Raw genomic sequence first — 20,457 nt, forward strand, 5'->3', positions numbered from 1 at the left:
ATTTTGGAAAGTTGAGGAAAATTAAGGCATTTGTTTGGTCGGGTTTCAAAATTCTAATTGGAGTTTTCCAGAAGTTAAACATTGGTAAATTAGTTTTGACCAACCAAAAACACTAAAGAGATTCAGTTTGGAGTTTATGGAAACAGAGGGAAGTCATCTCACATCAGTCCTTCCTAAGCTTCAGGACACCGTGTCCTGCTACGAAGTCTGAAAAGCTCCAAAACCTTTAGTCGGAATTTTAAACGGACACTTGAGACTAAGATGAAATATAAAGAAAAGCAAAAAAAAAAAAAAAAAAAGGATTACATATTTCTATGTGTCGGTTAAACTACGTCAGATAGATAAATGATGAAAACACAAAATTAAAATCACATGGTTTAATTTATTACTTCACGTTACATTTGAAAAACTTTGTGAGGTCATTTCAAACTTTATTAGAAAACTGAAAATCCATCATGTTTTTAGGTGTTTATTTTTAGCCAGCAGTGGGTTTGCAGCCCACACTTTGGGAACCACTGCCTCAGAGAAACCCCAACACACAAATCATCAAAACATTTCTCGTTTGCAAATGGTTTCAGTCATTGAGGAGAATTTTCCAGACACCGAACTGAACGCAATCTTTCATCTGAAGACATAATGTCTGTCTGCTGAAGTCAGTGAAATATTTTCATGATCAACTCATCGTTTTGGAAAATGGATTTAGTTCTGTGGACTTTAGAGGATTAAATAGTCACTTAGTGATAAAATGTAATCCAGATATGATAAAACAAATGCACAAAGCTCATGCATCAGCAGCCGCTAATTCGTATGTTCTGCCCGTAGGTCTGCAGAGGTCACATGGAAATGGGTTCTGTCCAATATTTCAGTCCAGTATTAAGATTTTTTTTTTTTTTTGGTTTATCAAAATTTGTCATTTGTGAAAACTGATTCTAATTCTGCCCACCTTTTCCTCTCTCACATGCTAATATTTATTACAAATTATTTTTGTTTATTCTGAGGGCTAATTTTTTTCACATCACATCGTCAGTTTATCCTGTATGTCCTTACACGTGTCAGTCTTTCTTTATAAAAACTTCACTCTCTTAGCTGACCTCATAACATTTTCCCCAGACATTTCTATCACTGTAGTTTTTTCTGTGACATTTGTTTTGTATTTCTGCTTCATATTTCATTTTTTTTTCAATCAGAGGGAGACTTTGTATAAAACAAGTCATGATTTATTTTGTTTTTATGCCACAGCTTTTCCTTGATTCTAAAGACTTTTACTCTGAAGTTTTAAGACTCTTTGTTTTTTCTTAAATCGTTTAAAAAACTTGACTCATGAATCAACTTTTTCCCTGCCAATTACATGTGTGTGTGTAGATATAATATATATATTTGTGATACTGTTATTTTGTTTATTTTGCTCAGGAAGTTCTTTGGCATGGGATTATAGTAACAAATGACTTTTCTCCAAGTTAACAAAAATAATTAAATAAACTAAAAAATGAAAAAATCCAACCTGACTGCATACTGTTGAGTGTGTGGTATGTTGTCTAAACCCCCCTTTTTTTTTTTTTTGGTCACATTGGTGTGATGAGGCAGCATCAGCTTTTTCACGAAATATTTTTATCTTGTGTTTTATTGATAGATTTTTGTAATAGACACACAGACATGTAAGAATTAAGTCCATCATTTAAAGGTTTATGTTTGTTTTGTAGATTTTTGGTTATTTTAAGCTATTTGTGTATTTTTGTGTGGGGAGGTGATGGGGTAGTGGTTAAGCACTGGGCTTCACACCAGAGGATCCTTGGTTCAGATCCCAGCCTGGCTGATAAGTCACTGGGGGCCCTTGGGCAGGGTCCTTGATCCCCTGGTTGTTCCTGCCTTGTATGGTAGCACCCTGACATCAGGGTGAATCTGAGGCATTATTGTAAAGCACTTTGAGCATCTGATGCAGATGGAAAAGCGCTATATAAATGCAGTCCATTTATGTGGCTGTCATTGGAGAAATTGTGCACAGTGCAAATTTTACACGTTTAGCTTCATAGTGGAGTGGAGCAGGAGAAAGATATTCTTTCACCAAATCATGATGTACCTTCTGGAAAATTTGTAGCTAAAATTTCAGGTCTTCTTTTTAAGAAAATCCTCCTCAATACCACATCACAGCCACATAAGTCTACAACTCCGACTCACTCTCCTTCTTGCACAGCTGCTCAGTTTTTGAGAACTTTCTACTCCATGCAGATTTACCATAGAGTGCCCATACTGTTTGTATTTTGTTTTTTGTAATTGATGTAAATAAAGTCCAAGACATATTCAGTGGCAGTTTTACCAAAGCCTCATCCTCAACTACCACAAAAGACTCCAAGCTGTCATTGATGTTAAAGGGCGCAATACACTTTTGATCAGGGTCATTTGAGTAGTTCCAGTTGTCATTATGATTTTAAAAGAGTAAACACAGCTGTTTGACAATAAATGGCTTCACCCAACCACTAACCATGAGTGCAAAAAAGTTTTTGTGTTGTCATTTATATTCTCTGAAAAATGGGCAAAAACAAAACAAAAAATTCTGCCAGGGTATGTAACCTTTTGAGCACAATTGTATACTTTGAAAGGTGGGCGTGGCGTCAATGTGCTTTTGTTCAAGTTCTTATAGTCACATCGAGGAGTATACCTTCACTTTGAGGCTGCAGTCCTTTCAAACAAAGAGATGGTGAATGAATGCATACGCTGAAAAGAAGCACTGCAGATAAAGGTGATTCATACTTTCACTGACAATAAAGAAGAAAAATGCAGTGCAGAAATGACGTGTACCACAAAGCAGCAGATGGTGATGTAGCTGGATGATTTACAGCTATAGAGAGAAAAATATGTGTGAACCAATGACTTCAATCACGATGCATGCCTGACAGTAAATATGATGTATGGACTGATAATGTGTTGCTATGACTACACACTGGTAATGAGGGTGTGGTCTTACCTCCAGTGAGCTCATGGACAGTGTGGAGATGGTCTCACTTTTGGATATCACACCGGCGTTCCCAGATTCTGCACCGTCACCCAGGTTGGTGGCCACTTGTGAGTCTTTGGCCATATTCTGCAGCTTGTGCGCTGGTGAATCTCTCTCTGAGCACGACACACTGACCTGGTCAGCAGGGAGGCTCTTCAGCCCAAATCCTGCCTCGCCACTGGCAGGTTAGCCAAGTGGATGAGCCTGGTCTGGGGCAGCTGCTCGATGCCGATGTTGTACTTGGTGGCTTGGTCCTCTTTTCCCTTGCTGGGTTTATGGTTCCTGTGTTATTAGTTGGGAGAATAATGTATCCCTGGCCTTTACTGGTGCTGTCAGTGGTGCTGCCCTCCCCGCTCCCTCGAGGCAGCTCTCCATCCAGCTGCTTAAAGAGCTCACCATCGCATATGTAGATGGATTTGGCACCTGGCAGCTCAGTGCTGATCTCCTTGGTGGCACCCTTCTCCCTGCGCAGCGTCAGGGTGTGGCTGGTGTAATCAGCCACGTTCTGCAGGTGAACCTTGGCCATGCTGGCTGGCATGGTGTTAAAGTTTGAGCCCTTCTGATGAGTGTGGGTCCCAGAGGAGGCCTTCTCCTCCCCCTGGAGAGATGAGCGCTTCACATTGCCTGGAGAAACAAAGCCCAAAACCAATGTGAGAGGAAGGTTTGGATAAGGACAGGAGCCAAACATAAAATCCAAATCTAGATTAGTTCATTTCAGTGTACTGTCATTGGCAGGATACATGGCCTGTGAGAGTGACACACTGTAAATCAGAGGTGAGAAAAATGAAGTTGTTTTGTCTATAAATAAATACTAATTACATGGAATTGAACTTTAAACTTTTTACGTACGTCTACTACTTTACACTTACCAGGGTTCCATAAGCCAAATTGATACTGAGAATGTTTGAGCCAGTGGAGAAAGAAGAAGTATACCCAAATATATAAAACTCTAGTATTATATATATATAGGTAATCCTGCCTCTACTGGTGGTTGGCTCTCACTGCGGTATTGTATCACTTCCTGTTCCGGAGCACAGTGGTGTTTTGCTGTATGTTTAATCTGCGCAGTTAGATTGATCTAGTTAACTAGATAACGATTTGTTTCACAGTATAATCTTTACGTGCCTTAACTAAAGCACTCCCTGTGCTGAATCACCTCTAAATTATTTACACATTATTCACTTTGTGTGTTTTTAGGAATCCGCTAGCTTAGCACAGCTACTAGCTCTTAGCCGGTTTAGCATGGCGGCTTCTCCTGTCTCTCGCACTTTTCTGCTCTGGGTGTGAAATGTTTAGTTATTCCTCGGACTGCTTTAGCAGTAATGGTACTTGTAATAAGTGTAGCTTATTCGTAGCTTTGGAGGCCAGGCTGGGCGAATTGGAGACTCGGCTCTGCACCTTGAAAAATCCTACAGCTAGCCAGGCCCCTGTAGTCGGTGCGGACCAAGGTAGCTTAGCCGCCGTTAGTTCCCCCCGGCAGATCCCGAGCAGCCGGGAAAGCAGGCCGACTGGGTGACTGTGAGGAGGAAGAGTAGTCCTAAACAGAAGCCCCGTGTACACCGCCAACCCGTTCACATCTCTAACCGTTGTTCCCCACTCGGCGACACACCTGCCGAGGATCAAACTCTGGTTATTGGTGACTCTGTTTTGAGAAATGTGAAGTTAGCGACACCATAGTCAATTGTCTTCCAGGGGCCAGAGCAGGCGACATCGAAGGAAATTTGAAACTGCTGGCTAAGGCTAAGCGTAAATTTGGTAAGATTGTAATTCACGTCGGCAGTAATGACACCCGGTTACGCCAATCGGAGGTCACTAAAATTAACATTGAATCGGTGTGTAACTTTGCAAAAACAATGTCGGACTCTGTAGTTTTCTCTGGGCCCCTCCCCAATCGGACCGGGAGTGACATGTTTAGCCGCATGTTCTCCCTGAATTGCTGGCTGTCTGAGTGGTGTCCAAAAAATGAGGTGGGCTTCATAGATAATTGGCAAAGCTTCTGGGGAAAACCTGGTCTTGTTAGGAGAGACGGCATCCATCCCACTTTGGATGGAGCAGCTCTCATTTCTAGAAATCTGGCCAATCCTCCAAACTGTGACTATCCAGGGTTGGGACCAGGAAGCAGAGTTGTAGTCTTACACACCTCTCTGCAGCTTCTCTCCCCCTGCCATCCCCTCATTACCCCATCCCCATAGAGACGGTGCCTGCTCCCAGACCACCAATAACCAGCAAAAATCTATTTAAGCATAAAAATTCAAAAAGAAAAAATAATATAGCACCTTCAACTGCACCACAGACTAAAACAGTTAAATGTGGTCTATTAAACATTAGATCTCTCTCTTCTAGGTCCCTGTTAGTAAATGATATAATAACTGATCAACATATTGATTTATTCTGCCTTACAGAAACCTGTTTACAGCAGGATGAATATGTTAGTTTAAATGAGTCAACACCCCCGAGTCACACTAACTGCCAGAACGCTCGTAGCACGGGCCAAGGCGGAGGATTAGCAGCAATCTTCCACTCCAGCTTATTAATTAATGAAAAACCCAGACAGAGCTTTAATTCATTTGAAAGCTTGTCTCTTAGTCTTGTCCATCCAAATTGGAAGTCCCAAAAACCAGTTTTATTTGTTGTTATCTATCGTCCACCTGGTCGTTACTGTGAGTTTCTCTGTGAATTTTCGGACCTTTTGTCTGACTTAGCTCAGATAAGATAATTATAGTGGGCGATTTTAACATCCACACAGATGCTGAGAATGACAGCCTCAACACTGCATTTAATCTATTGTTAGACTTGATTGGCTTTGCTCAAAATGTAAATGAGTCCACCCACCACTTTAATCATACCTTAGATCTTGTTCTGAATTATGGTATGGAAATTGAAGATTTAACAGTATTCCTTGAAAACCCCCTTCTGTCTGATCATTTCTTAATAACATTTACATTTACTCTGATGGACTACCCAGCAGTGGGGAATAAGTTTCATTACAGTAGAAGTCTTTCAGAAAGCGCTGTAACTAGGTTTAAGGATATGATTCCTTCTTTATGTTCTCCAATGCCATATACCAACACAGGGCAGAGTAGCTACCTAAACTCTGTGAGTGAGACGGATTATCTCGTCAATAGTTTTATATCCTCATTGAGGACAACTTTGGATGCTGTAGCTCCTCTGAAAAAGAGAGCCTTAAATCAGAAGTGCCTGACTCCGTGGTATAACTCACAAACTCGCAGCTTAAAGCAGATAACCCGGAAGTTGGAGAGGAAATGGCGTCTCACTAATTTAGAAGATCTTCACTTAACCTGGAAAAAGAGTCTGTTGCTCTAGAAAAAAAGCCCTCCGTACAGCTAGGACATCTTACTACTCATCACTAATTGAAGAAAATAAGAACAACCCCAGGTTTCTTTTCAGCACTGGAGCCAGGCTGACAAAGAGTCAGAGCTCTATTGAGCCGAGTATTCCTTTAACTTTAACTAGTAATGACTTCATGACTTTCTTTGCTAATAAAATTTTAACTATTAGAGAAAAAATTACTCATAACCATCCCAAAGACATATCGTTCTCTTTGGCTGCTTTCAGTGATGCCAGTATTTGGTTAGACTCTTTCTCTCCGATTGTTCTGTCTGAGTTATTTTCATTAGTTACTTCCTCCAAACGATCAACATGTCTATTAGACCCCATTCCTACCAGGCTGCTCAAGGAAGTCCTACCATTAATTAATGCTTCGATCTTAAATATGATCAATCTGTCTTTATTAGTTGGCTATGTACCACAGGCTTTTAAGGTGGCAGTAATTAAACCATTACTTAAAAAGCCATCACGTGACCCAGCTATCTTAGCTAATTATAGGCCAATCTCCATCCTTCCTTTTCTCTCAAAAATTCTTGAAAGGGTAGTTGTAAAACAGCTTACTGATCATCTGCAGAGGAATGGTCTATTTGAAGAGTTTCAGTCAGGGTTTAGAATTCATCATAGTACAGAAACAGCATTAGTGAAGGTTACAAATGATCTTCTTATGGCCTCAGACAGTGGACTCATCTCTGTGCTTGTTCTGTGCTTGTTCTGTTAGACCTCAGTGCTGCTTTTGATACTGTTGACCATAAAATTTTATTACAGAGATTAGAGCATGCCATAGGTATTAAAGGCACTGCACTGCGGTGGTTTGAATCATCATTAAATCATATCTTATCTAATAGATTACAATTTGCTCATGTAAATGGGGAATCTTCTTCACAGACTAAGGTTAATTATGGAGTTCCACAAGGTTCTGTGCTAGGACCAATTTTATTCACTTTATACATGCTTCCCTTAGGCAGTATTATTAGACAGCATTGCTTAAATTTTCATTGTTACGCAGATGATACTCAGCTTTATCTATCCATGAAGCCAGAGGACACACACCAATTAGCTAAACTGCAGGATTGTCTTACAGACATAAAGACATGGATGACCTCTAATTTCCTGCTTTTAAACTCAGATAAAACTGAAGTTATTGTACTTGGCCCCACAAATCTTAGAAACATGTTGTCTAACCAGATCCTTACTCTGGATGGCATTACCCTGACCTCTAGTAATACTGTGAGAAATCTTGGAGTCATTTTTGATCAGGATATGTCATTCAATGCGCATATTAAACAAATATGTAGGACTGCTTTTTTGCATTTGCGCAATATCTCTAAAATTAGAAAGGTCTTGTCTCAGAGTGATGCTGAAAAACTAATTCATGCATTTATTTCCTCTAGGCTGGACTATTGTAATTCATTATTATCAGGTTGTCCTAAAAGTTCCCTGAAAAGCCTTCAGTTAATTCAAAATGCTGCAGCTAGAGTACTGACAGGGACTAGAAGGAGAGAGCATATCTCACCCATATTGGCCTCTCTTCATTGGCTTCCTGTTAATTCTAGAATAGAATTTAAAATTCTTCTTCTTACTTATAAGGTTTTGAATAATCAGGTCCCATCTTATCTTAGGGACCTCAGAGTACCATATCACCCCAATAGAGCGCTTCGCTCTCAGACTGCAGGCTTACTTGTAGTTCCTAGGGTTTGTAAGAGTAGAATGGGAGGCAGAGCCTTCAGCTTTCAGGCTCCTCTCCTCTAGAACCAGCTCCCAATTTGGATCAGGGAGACAGACACCCTCTCTACTTTTAAGATTAAGCTTAAAACTTTCCTTTTTGCTAAAGCTTATAGTTAGGGCTGGATCAGGTGACCCTGAACCATCCCTTAGTTATGCTGCTATAGACTTAGACTGCTGGGGAGTTCCCATGATGCACTGAGTTTTTCTTTCTCTTTTTGCTCTGTATGCACCACTCTGCATTTAATCATTAGTGATTGATCTCTGCTCCCCTCCACAGCATGTCTTTTTCCTGGTTCTCTCCCTCAGCCCCAACCAGTCCCAGCAGAAGACTGCCCCTCCCTGAGCCTGGTTCTGCTGGAGGTTTCTTCTTGTTAAAAGGGAGTTTTTCCTTCCCACTGTCGCCAAGTGCTTGCTCACAGGGGGTCGTTTTGACAGTTGGGGTTTTTCCGTAATTATTGTATGGCTTTGCCTTACAATATGAAGCGCTTTGGGGCAACTGTTTGTTGTGATTTGGCGCTATATAAATGAAATTGATTTGATTTGATATATTAATGTTGCAGTGTATTCCAAATACATACACAGCACATAACTTGTAGTTTGCAGTCAGTGGTAAGACAGGAGTGGAAATGCCTTCCCTTCAGAGAATTGTTGATTTGTTGTTTTCTTTAGATGTTAGATAATTGCATGGTCAGTTATTTTTACTCAATAACTTTGAGGATGATGCATAATGTGTACAGTGATCATATCTACGCTCAGCACAATAGCAGGCAGATACAATGACAATAAGCTTTCCGTACAAAATATTTGTGAGGACATCCAAATTAAATTTGATTCAAAATTCACTGAATTGTATATGGTTGATTGGCTGCAACATTTCTCTCAATGCATGTTTTGACAGTTCTTTGTGTTTTTGAAAGTTTTCCACAAAGGCTAAAAAAGGATCTCAAACAACTGAATGTGGATCAAAATCTAATCAACTGTTCTCTTTTCTGAGGTTGGCACATCACCTCCACCCACATTTCTCTGATGCAGGTAATAAAACATTACAGAGTTTCTGGGAAACTTTAATAATCACCAGCATCAGTCATGAAAAAAACAAACTTTCAACACCCACATTAGTTGTTCCCCCCAGCAAACGTGGAACAGACGGTGCTGTTTGCTAAAACTCTGTCAGATGGCAGTGCAATCCTGACTTGGGGCCTGCTTTGACCTTGAGCTCCGGCATCATTCCAGTGTAACAACTGTTGGCTTGTGGCAAAACACGTATCCCATAGCAAGTCAAGGCTACTAAACCACATTAGGCAACGCTTTAGCCACATAAGTGCACATCTTGTAATGGTCCTCAGTGCTCCCTCCCACTCCACGCAAAGAAAACACAATCATCTCCTCTGCATTCTTTGCCATCTTTTCTCGACTGTGTCTGTCACTGTCTCAACAGCTTTTCTGCTCCAGGTGCTTTTGGTGATATCCTGTCTCAGGAGATAATCAGATTTCCATTCCCCACGGATATCAGAGGAGAGCCGGTATCTGATGATGCGCAGTCGGGAGGGACTTAATTATACAGCAGACGTGTAGGAGAGATGGAGACAGGCCTATTTATCGGCGTGTAAGTGCTCAATGCACATTCATCCCATTCCCATCAGCCTGGGCTAAACTACGTTATACAGCAGTAATGTGTTGTCTCTCTTGTCAAACAGCTCCTTGGTGAAGGGAGGTGGCTGTGATGTAGATTTGAAGACATGAGTGCAAAACAGAGTGGGAACACGCTTCACGTCTGTTCCCAAAACGCTGAGGAATTTGAACCAGTGAAGATACAGTGAGAAAAGCACAAAGAGACATCTGTAGCTTGAGAAGAACGCTCCCTAAAGGTAAATCATGCAAACACAGAAGCAAGTGCATGCTACCAGGTCCTACCTGATCTGCAAGCCATATCCACATCTTTCTCAAAGTCAGTCTGAAGACACAAAATAGGGTGTTAATGAAGTGAACCCCTGATCAAACATTAGATTTATGATATCATCTGTATGTTCACACCATGAGTTGAGCGTGGCCATTCTGGAAAGATCCTCCTGAATCTCCATTGGTATCCTCTTGGCGGTCCACCACACGGCACTTCACTGCCTCCTGAACCTGTCAGACCACAGACAGCACAGACCAACATCTTAGCACTGATAGGGTTATCGTGCATCACTTCACTCAGTCAAATGAGCATTTTGTAAAGGGATCATACTGTGCAGACCTGCAGCTACCTTTGTCACTTAAATGAAGAGATGGAGAGATGCTCCTCCTTCCCACTTAACAAGCAGGGCCACAGTGATTTGAAGCTACAGGCACCAACATAATTAAACTGCTTAAGACCTGAACATGGGTTTATTTTAAGTTATATTACTCCTTTTCTGTGGGATGGTTTTGACTATGAATTAATTGTTTCTATTGCAACGTTCAAACTATGAGTCCAAATCAGATTTTTGGCATATTCAGATTGTATCCAGACAGATTTTTGAATGTTTAAATAGCAAAACAATCATGAAATGTGTTGTTTTGTAAATTTCATGCAAACCTCATTTAGGGGTAGTTCAGAATATGATTCCATTTGGATTTCTGCAGATGTGTCTCAGTGTGGATGATCCGAATGCAGCCTAGCTTCTCTAATCACAACCACAGAAGCCACTAACTTTTAGAGTTATCATGGCTGTCTTGGTCTGCTGGGTTGATAGTCCACCCCGTCTTTCCTAACCTAACCTTCACTTGTCTCCTTCTTGCATCGTCACTCAGCTTTTGAAAACCATCTACTATAGACAGATAGCTGGCTTGGGAACACGTTGGGATCCCCCAGGAAGAGTTAGAGAGAGGGCTTGGCTGAGGATAAGGAAGTATGGAGTGAGCTACCACAGTGACCCAGACCCAGATAAGCAGCAAAAAAAAAAAAAAAAAAAATTATGAATGAAAACAAAAAATATGACAATGCATTTAAAGACAACTGGAGACTGGCTGGACATTTACAGAGAGTGTACCCTCATATGATGTGCAAAAATGACTGTTGTTTGTAGTCAAACATCATGTAGAATGTCCCATTGCAGAGCACGGATTACTCCTGAAACACCAGGATTTGTACTGCTCCACTGAATTCTGTATTAATCTGCAGACTGTCACAGATGGGCAGTTTTACGCAGCATCAACAGACAGAACATGTAAAAACAAATAATGGAGGTAACTACACAATGGGCCCAACCTTCCATCCAGTGCAAAGCAACACGCAACTCATCCCAAACCTCACTGATACTTCCCACCCAACACAGTTGTGGATTTTATGCTCTGTGCACTCACTGTGTAAGTAGTATGCAGGAGTGTCCCTATAGGTGGGTATTACGCAGAAGCAGAAAGTGAGCACAACCCTGGGCTAAAGTCACCTGCAATGTATTCACTGTATTTTAGTGGTACAACCTTCAGAGGCAGTGTAAGTGGGTCTATGATGCACATACTCTGTATTAATAAACACAATTAAGTTAAATTCAACAACAACAACCTTTAAACAAAATAAAAGTGAAGAATCATCGAAAAATAGAAACCTTGACCTTACTGCATCACTGCCTCACCTCAGGGAGCTTTGGTGGCTGCTGGTGTGCTCAGATTGTTTGGTGCAGATCTATACACTCATCAGAAAATGCACAGTGCTCCTTCTCTTCAAGGGGCTCACAAGTGACACTCTGGTTTATTTCATGTTATGCCCAAAGCACAGCCATGGCTAATTAAGAGGATAAACCTGTTTGAGCCCTGCACCCTATTTTGCAGTGTGAGCTGAAAAGACCCCAAATGCATCTGTGCCATGCCTCTTAAACAGTCCACCCCAGACTGTAAAGACAGGGCCCACGGTCTTCAGTTACATGTCTTACCTCTCTGCGCAGAATACAGTGCACCATCACAATAACGAAGCCTTCTAGTGAATCAAAAACAGCAAAGAGGATCTGGAAGAGCGCAGAGCGCCGGTCCGTGATGGCAAGAACGGCTGACATCCATGTGAGGGCCAGGAGGGGCAAAACCACACAGGAGCTCCACAGTGACGCCCTGCAAGATGAGACAGCAATGGCAGTCAAGGACAATATGAGCCAGCATCAAGGCACCAGAGAAACAACAGTAATTCTACCTTATCTGGAATTAGTTCTCACTGTTAGAGTTTCTGACATCAAATGAAGGCTTCTATATATATAAAAAAAACTACTTCAACAGCATAATACCGAAAACTTGACTTTACTCATTATTAATGGAAATAGAAGTTTTGGAATCATAGCTCTAAACTAAATCCTACAGCCTTTTGTCCTTCATAACTGCCCACACTGAGAGCAGCCTACAGTTCTAAACACACATAAATACATGACATCACAACAAATAATTATACTACTTTCACAGAAAACATACATCCATTATCTGCAGATATATGTTCCAAATTCACATATATTACATGCATGTATGTTTAAGATGGATCAGTCAATCCATAGAGGGTATAGCAGCACAGGAAAAAAGAGGGAGGAGCCAGGGCGAGCAGTCAAGAAAATGAGTGAAATGAGGCTGAAACAGAATGCAAAGACCAACAGAAGAGGCAGAAAAGGGACAGAGAGAGTCTGGAGATGTTGTTCCCCTCGTTCACACTCTAAATGCTCACTCCTCCCGTTTCCACTCCAGTCAGTGTGTCTTCAGTGGGTGGCACACTGAAGAACTAACCCGGTTTCCCGGTTTTAAATTCTACTCCAGAGGTGGAAAAAAAAACACTTGGACACTTTACTTGAGTAACATTACATGTCGTATGATGGTATAAAACCTGACAAATAATAAATATTTTAGACGTCCACTTAAGCTTTCTCTGTGATGTCATTTTCCAACATTTCCATAAATTCAGACCAAATTATTTACTTGGTTGTATAGAGGAAGTATTTTGTCAAATTTCACAACTCAAGGCTCCATTATTGCAGTGGCTCAATGGTACATGTATGACCACAGCCCAGAGATGTCATTACACTTTGTGCAGTTTGAGTGCACCTTCTTCTTTTTTTTTTTTGCACAATCTTAATGTGTTTTGATTCAAAACCATAAAATTACAATAAAAATAGGCTTGCTGTAGCTCCCCCACTGCTGTTGGTGAAGTTTGTTTTCAAAAAAATAGTTTATAACGTTATAAAAAAGTGTAAATAATAACTTGAGAGAGGTGATCAAATGTTTCCTACAAGGCATAACTAATCAAACCACAATGATACAATCAGCTTGGATCACTCACTGATAGAGCACAGAAAAACAACAATTTGCATTATTGGATTAATGTGGTAAGCCACATAATGCTTTGATTAAATTACATTTTTATGAAAAGAATTAAGATACGGCTCACTTCCACGGTTTCAAAGACTCTCATGAAATCTGATCTATTTGTTACACTGGTTTGAAAATGTGTTCACGAGGGAGCCCATTTTGTCTGCTTACATTGTGTTTGTACTGAGGGATTAAAACAACAAAGGACGGTTTTCCTCAGAAAACTGAAATTTAAAGTTAAAGTAAAACCACTAATAACTGTAGCGCTTGTTGTAAATGTCTGTTTCCACCTCTGGTGTTTAACAAGACTGAGCCAGTTTTTGGTTTGTGTGTCACCTTCTGAACCATGTGAATATTGTTTCTGGTGCTGTTTCACCCCGCCCTCACTGACACTGCAGAGACACCTGAACACATATCAAATTTACAAACTATCAAATTACAGCACCATCTTTGTATCTGTTGAAACTGATGCATTAATTATTATTTTACACCTGAGCCTCAGTGTCTATCTTACAGTTTGTCATCAGATTTGACAGAAGACCTGCAATCCTGTGTCTGCAGGGAGAGCTGTTCACCAGTAAAACCGAAGGTGGCTATCAAACGCATCACCCAGCAAAATCACACTTAGCAATCAGGCGTGCTCAACAACAACAAAAAAGTGTCACTGCTATTTACGATCAATACAGCTGTCATTTTCAGAACCAGCACTTAAATTGCAAATGTTCTCTCACACAAGGGCATGCCCAGGGGCGTGATGCTGTAAAAAAAAATGCCATGTATTGCTATTAGACTGGTGCAAAAATGAGGAAAGGGCTTTATTTAAAGAAATACAGGCAAATGTGAGAAAAAAGTTGGGAAATGGTCTTTGTCAATTTGGGTGTGCTGATTCCAAATCTGCCATTTTCCAAACTGTATCTGTCCTCTGGTGACGTTGAGAGGTCACTGAACTTTGTACCTGTAGACCTGACTAAAAACCCCACTTCGCATGAATTATTTATCTGAGCTCAGTCAAAATCCACAAAATGCTTACATAATTGTCCAGTTTTCTAGATTTGAATATTTCAAATTCTAATCACCAACTTTCCAGGATGTACTTGACCTCTGGTGACTATGTCACAACAAACAGTAAAATATGTATAAAAATGATACAAAAGATAAAAGATGGACAAGACAAAAAGTGGCAAAAACTACAACCCCAATTCCAGTGTTGGGATGTTGTGAAAAACAGAATTCAATGATTTGCAAATCATTTTCAACCTATATTCTATTGAATGCACCACAAAGACAAGATATTTACTGTTCAAACTGATAAACCTTATTGTTTTTGTGCAAATATTTGCTCATTTTGAAATGGATCACCTTTCCTTCTAACAACACTCAATAAGCATTTGGGAACTGAGGACACTAATTGTTGAAGCTTTGTAGGTGGAATTCTTTCCCATTCTTGCTTGATGTACGACTTCAGTTTAACAGTTGGGACTCTCCGTTGTATTTTTTTTTTTTTTTAGTAAATTCTAAAAGCCACTGAGAACCAGGGTGACTGGAGATGAAGGAGAAGGAGGATGTTTGCTCAACTGCTTCAACCCAGGTAGCTTTGGTGGATGACTGCTGTTCCCATAAATGATCTGCCATGCATATTTACACTTTACACATAATTCCATTTCCTCTTTTTTGAGTACACCATCTAAAAAGCATTACATGTGTCTGAAAAGGAATGACAGATAACAACGTGACTGATTTATTTCATGTTATGTCACATTAATGCCCATGACTAATTATGGGACAAAAGTCAACTCTTTTGCAACCTGTAGCCCTTGTGCCTGGATTTTATGCATCACACGATGCAGTTTACACTGTGTGCTATAGATTGTCAACACAGGGCCCTTTATCAGTTTGTACAATCTGACTCTTTATTAACTTGCAGTTTTATTCTTGGCATTATATGATTTTTAATTTGCTTTTAGGAATGTATCATTGTATCACTTCCTTTTATCATTCCTTTTCCATAAAAGATGCATATTGTTTTCTCTCACCCAAGGGTCATGGGGAGCAGGGTGAGATAGGCTTCAGCCCCCCATGACCCTTGGGTGAGAAGTGTGGCACACTGAGGTCACCAGTCTATCACAGGGTCTTTTGACTGATCTTTTTTGTTTTGGTTTGCCAGCATGTAAAGCATTTTGAAACACCTTTGTGATTGAAATGTGCTAAATAAATAAAAATTGTCTTGTCTTGCCTACTTGTGCATCCCTGGTTCTCAAGACCAGGCACCTAAGTGGCTCTACTCTACTCTACTCTTTTCTACTCTCCTATTTTACTCTTCCTTTTTAGATATTTAGATATACCTTTGTATACTGGCATAGTTCCACCTTAGAATTGGAATATATAAAATATACATTACTGAATTTTCATGAGTTAAAAACATTGTGTAATATTGATCTAACTGACAAGTAATTATGTATCACAGTAGTGATGATATACAGTAGTGCTCAAAAGTTTACCTACCCTGACAGAATTTTTGGTTTCTTGGCCATTTATCAGAGAATATGAATGATAATACAAAAACTTTATTTTCACTCCTGGTTAGTGGTTGGGTGAAGCCATTGATTGTCAAACAACTGGAATCACTTGATAAATTGATGATATGATTTACACAACATATATTTTTACTTTCTACTGATAGGTTTTGCTAAGTGTTATCTTGATAATACACTATTGTTTGCATAACTTAAAGTACACATAGTGCAGCAGATAACGGAATATTTACAGAGGAATCCTTCAAATCTGGAAAGAAGCACCAAAGTTGGCACAAATACTCCTTAGACATTACTCTTTTGAAAAACTGAGTAGCCACTTGAATTTTCAGTAGGCGGCCTGGTAGGGGTCAATTGAAGAATTACACAGGGGTCAAAATTTAAAAATGTATCAATCATATTGAAAGCTACACCACATTATTTGTCTGATCACAACGATACCCAAAAGGTATAGTTTGGACTATCTATGACTGAATGTAAACAGCAAGAATGGTAACAAAGGTCAGCACTAGTTTGTACAGGGGTCAGATGTTAAAGTTGCTCTAAATATTGTACAATGTGATGCAAATTATTGGTTGAGTTAATAGGGTTTTAAAAAGGAATAGTTTGCACTATGTGGCATGCATAGTTATCATGTTACAGGGTAACATATGTCACATGTCATAGAATCCAATGGACGTCGACATTGCTCTACCTTTACCTTGCAGACCAAGCATTCAACACAGTCAAAACTATTTCATTTATTAATCCTATTAGTTCAACCAATAATTTGCACCACTTTTTTACCAAAATTGGAGCAACTTTAACTTCTAACCCCTGTACAAACTGAAATTGATCTTTGTCACCATTCTTGTTGTTTTTACCCCGTAACTCCATGACATTCAGTCATAGATAGTCCAAACTATATTTGGTATCGTTGTGATCAGACAAATAATGTGGTATAGCTTCCAATATGATTAGAGCATTTTTAAATTTTGACCCCTGTGTAATTCTTCAATTGACCCCTACCTGGCCGCCTACTGAAAATTCAAGTGCCTACTCAGTTTTTTCAAAAGAGTAATGTCTAAGGAGTAAGGAGTATTTGTGCCAACTTTGGTGCTTCTTTCCAGAAATGAACAATTGTTACAGTTATCTGCTCCACTAACACACACACACACACACACACACACACACACACACACACACACACACACACACACACACACACACACACACACACACACACACACACACACACTCACTCTTCCTCAACCGCTTAGTCCAATTAAGGGTCACGGGGGGCTGAAGCCTATCCCAGCAGTCATAGAGCGTGAGGCAGGGTACACCCAGGACAGGACGCCAGTCTGTCACAGGGCAACTTAAAGTACTTAAGTTTATAATGATCTATGGCACATGGCTTAAAGCGTGTAGCACAAATGCATTTGGGTTGTGTTGTGCTATTTAACGGTGAGAAATCTAAGTAAAAAAAATTGGACACAAAGGCATTGTATGTCATAATCTAAATAGTCACTGGCATGTCTTGGGTATAAAATGAAATAAACTGCAATCTTGTCATGCCCATTAAGAGGCAGAGTGTACTAGGACTCTGGACTCAAGTGGGAGGTTTTCTGGTGAGTTCATAGATCTGAATCAAAGTGCACCGGTGGAAAGTTGCCACTAAAACTCCCTAAGGTGATTTCTGTTTGACTTTACTTTTATTTTATTTCATGATTTAGTTTGCAATTCAGTTTCTTTGTGTACAAAAGCAGATCGTGTGTGCGCACTGACGGTACATCTGAATATTGCAGCTGATAAATATTATAACAACTCTGCACTTGACTTTAAACCAGTTTTTGTTGGGGTTTTTTTTTGGGGGGGGGGGGGGGGTAGTTTATTGTGCAAAACTTTCTACTACCACATGGCGCACTGTGCCTGACCACACCTCATTCTTAGACCAAAACGCCCATGAACGCACAGATGACCACAAGTAGACTTACAATTTGATAGACATGGATGCTGGGCGCGTAAATAACTATCAGATGTACACCCAGAATGACATTTTTGTTTGATGTTGTTCGATTGTAGCACAAACCAACATTCTGAATAGAACAAACCTGATCCAGCTCTGCATGCGCATACACACGCACGCACAAGCTTTAACAGACTTTTATTGTGAAATCTTCCTTGCTGTTATGTCACAGAGAAAAAATGAAAGTGGGATAAAGGAGAGAGCCAATCAACAGAAGAAGAAGGAAGGCATACAGTAGAGGAGAGAACAGAGGTCAGGAGAGTTAAGGAAAAAATAATTAGCGGGACTAACATGGCGTTACTGGTAGCTGTGGTGGAAACGTCAGCCGAAGAGATAACTCCGCACTTGGCACATTTGAGCGTCATATTGTACAGTGGCACTGTCATCTGACTGCAAAGTCAAATTAACACACTGTAACATACATAAACAGATACAAATGCACCTGCACGCAGACTCGCACAGATGTGTGTGTGCTCATATGCACGTGCACACACACACACACACGCACACACAGGCAGACAAAGTGAGTCACAGAGTCACAGAATCTCTCTCTCTCAGGGCTATGGGGCTGCTTGGAGTGCAGTGTGGGTTTTGGATTCAGCTGTGTGTGTATTTTTGGTGTGGTGGCAGTGATGGAGTTGGTGGGGGGAAACAAACTGATTGGTGGGTATTTTATATTTCTTTACAACATGTTTAACAACCTGTTTGTTGGTGAACTAAGATTCCAATCTGCAGGGCACACATTTATCTTCTTGTAATGCAAAAACAGCCTCCATATACTGTAAGTCCTTCACATCATGTATTTCACATGGACATTGAGGACTTGTATAATGATCTACTAGATGTGTTTCTGTATTTCTGTCTGTTCTGATTAATCTGGCAAGTTACAGCCTTTGGACTTACACATTTGCCACACAATTCTGCTGATATGAGACTAAAAAGTATCAATGAAGTAACTTTAACTATTCAAATCTTGCAAATTAAAAACAACTAAGCAAAACACTGATACAAACACTCTACGATACAGAACAGCAGTCAGTGATGGATTCTGACAATCTTACGAACGGTTCAGCATTGACACTCATCCGATTGTCTGAGACAAGGAAACATCTGATTGTAGATGATTGTACAACCCCAGATTAGAAAAAGGTTTGGATGATATGGAAAATGCACCCCCACAGGGAATCTAATATTTACTTTGACTTTTATTTACCTATGGACAGTATGAGCTCAAGATATTTCATGTTTTGTGTGGTCATTTTAATTTTGCTTGTTAATATACACTCATTCCAGCATTTCCGACCTGAAACACTTTTAGATAAAAATAAAATTAAATTAAAAAGCTGGGACAGGGGAAATTTAAGGCTTCTCCCTTGTTTTCAATAAGGGTCACCACAGCAGAACTCAATGTTTATTTGGCACAAGTTTCACACCAGATGCCCTTTACATTGCATGGAGAATGAGCAGGGGTGGCCTCGAACATGGAACCTTCCACACTGGAAATAAGCACACTTAACCACTTGGCCACAACCTGCATTTAAGAGTTGTAATGCAGTAAAAAAAAAAAAAATAATAATAATAATGTTATGTTATTTCAAGCAGGTGATGTCAACAGGTGACTGCAATCATGACTTTGTGCAAAACCAGCATTGACGAAAAACTGTCAAAGATGGACAGAGGATCTCCTATTTGTCAACAAATGCATGGAAGAATTACTGAAATATTTAAAACCAATGTTCCCCAAAGAAAGAATGAAGATGGAAGACAAATCACCGCTCCATATCTATTTTGGAGGAAAAGGAGGCACGTGCCCCAGGCTGAGGATGAAGAGGACCCTCCAGACTGTTATCCGCAAAAAGTCCAAAAGTCATGTATTTTTCAGGGATGTCCATGCATTTTCATCAAGGTAAGGCAAAACCACATTTTGCACACATTACAAAGGCATGGCTGCAGAGGAGGAGGATCCGAGTACTGGAATGGCCTGTCTGCAGTACTGACTTGTCCCCACTGGAGAATGTATGAAGAATTTGAAATAACACCTGAATCATTTCATTGATTGGCATCCACAATGTCAAAATGTCTTTTAGAGTTCTGAACAGGAATGATAACATTATAAATCAGTAAAATGCTTTAGCATCTCAATTTTTTATTTATGTATTTATTTTTCAAATGTGTTGCAGGACTTAACAGGACTGGATGCATATTAACAAATTAAATGAAGTTGACCACACAAAGCATGAAGCATCTTGGGCTACAGTGAAACAGAAATCAAAGTCAGCATGCCAATTGCACGCTCCCTCAAATCTTGCAACATCTGTGGCATTGTGCTGTGTGATAAAACTGCACCTTTCAGAGTGGCCTTTTATTGTGGGCAGTCTAAGGCACACCTGTGCACTAATCATGGTGTCTAATCAGCATCTTGATATGGCACACCTGTGAGGTGGGATGGATTATCTCAGCAAAGGAGAAGTGCTCACTATCACAGATTTAGACTGGTTTGTGAACAATATTTGAGGGAAATGGTGATATTGTGTATGTGGAAAAAGTTTTAGATC

At 40.0% G+C, this 20,457-nt stretch overlaps 1 protein-coding gene across 1 annotated transcript in view; it reads right to left on the minus strand.

The window, feature by feature from the left end:
• The window catches only part of LOC117513733 (adhesion G protein-coupled receptor B1-like), a 712,829-nt gene that overhangs the window by 20,833 nt on the left and 671,539 nt on the right, over positions 1 to 20,457 (minus strand). Inside the window, 7 exon segments of the mRNA XM_034173969.1 lie at positions 2,963 to 3,177; positions 3,180 to 3,269; positions 3,272 to 3,616; positions 9,980 to 10,019; positions 10,100 to 10,195; positions 11,959 to 12,130; positions 18,194 to 18,292. Of these exon segments, the coding sequence (XP_034029860.1) occupies positions 2,963 to 3,177; positions 3,180 to 3,269; positions 3,272 to 3,616; positions 9,980 to 10,019; positions 10,100 to 10,195; positions 11,959 to 12,130; positions 18,194 to 18,292 (1,057 nt within the window).

Source organism: Thalassophryne amazonica, chromosome 7, assembly GCF_902500255.1.
Source record: "Thalassophryne amazonica chromosome 7, fThaAma1.1, whole genome shotgun sequence".
Taxonomy (NCBI): domain Eukaryota; kingdom Metazoa; phylum Chordata; class Actinopteri; order Batrachoidiformes; family Batrachoididae; genus Thalassophryne; species Thalassophryne amazonica.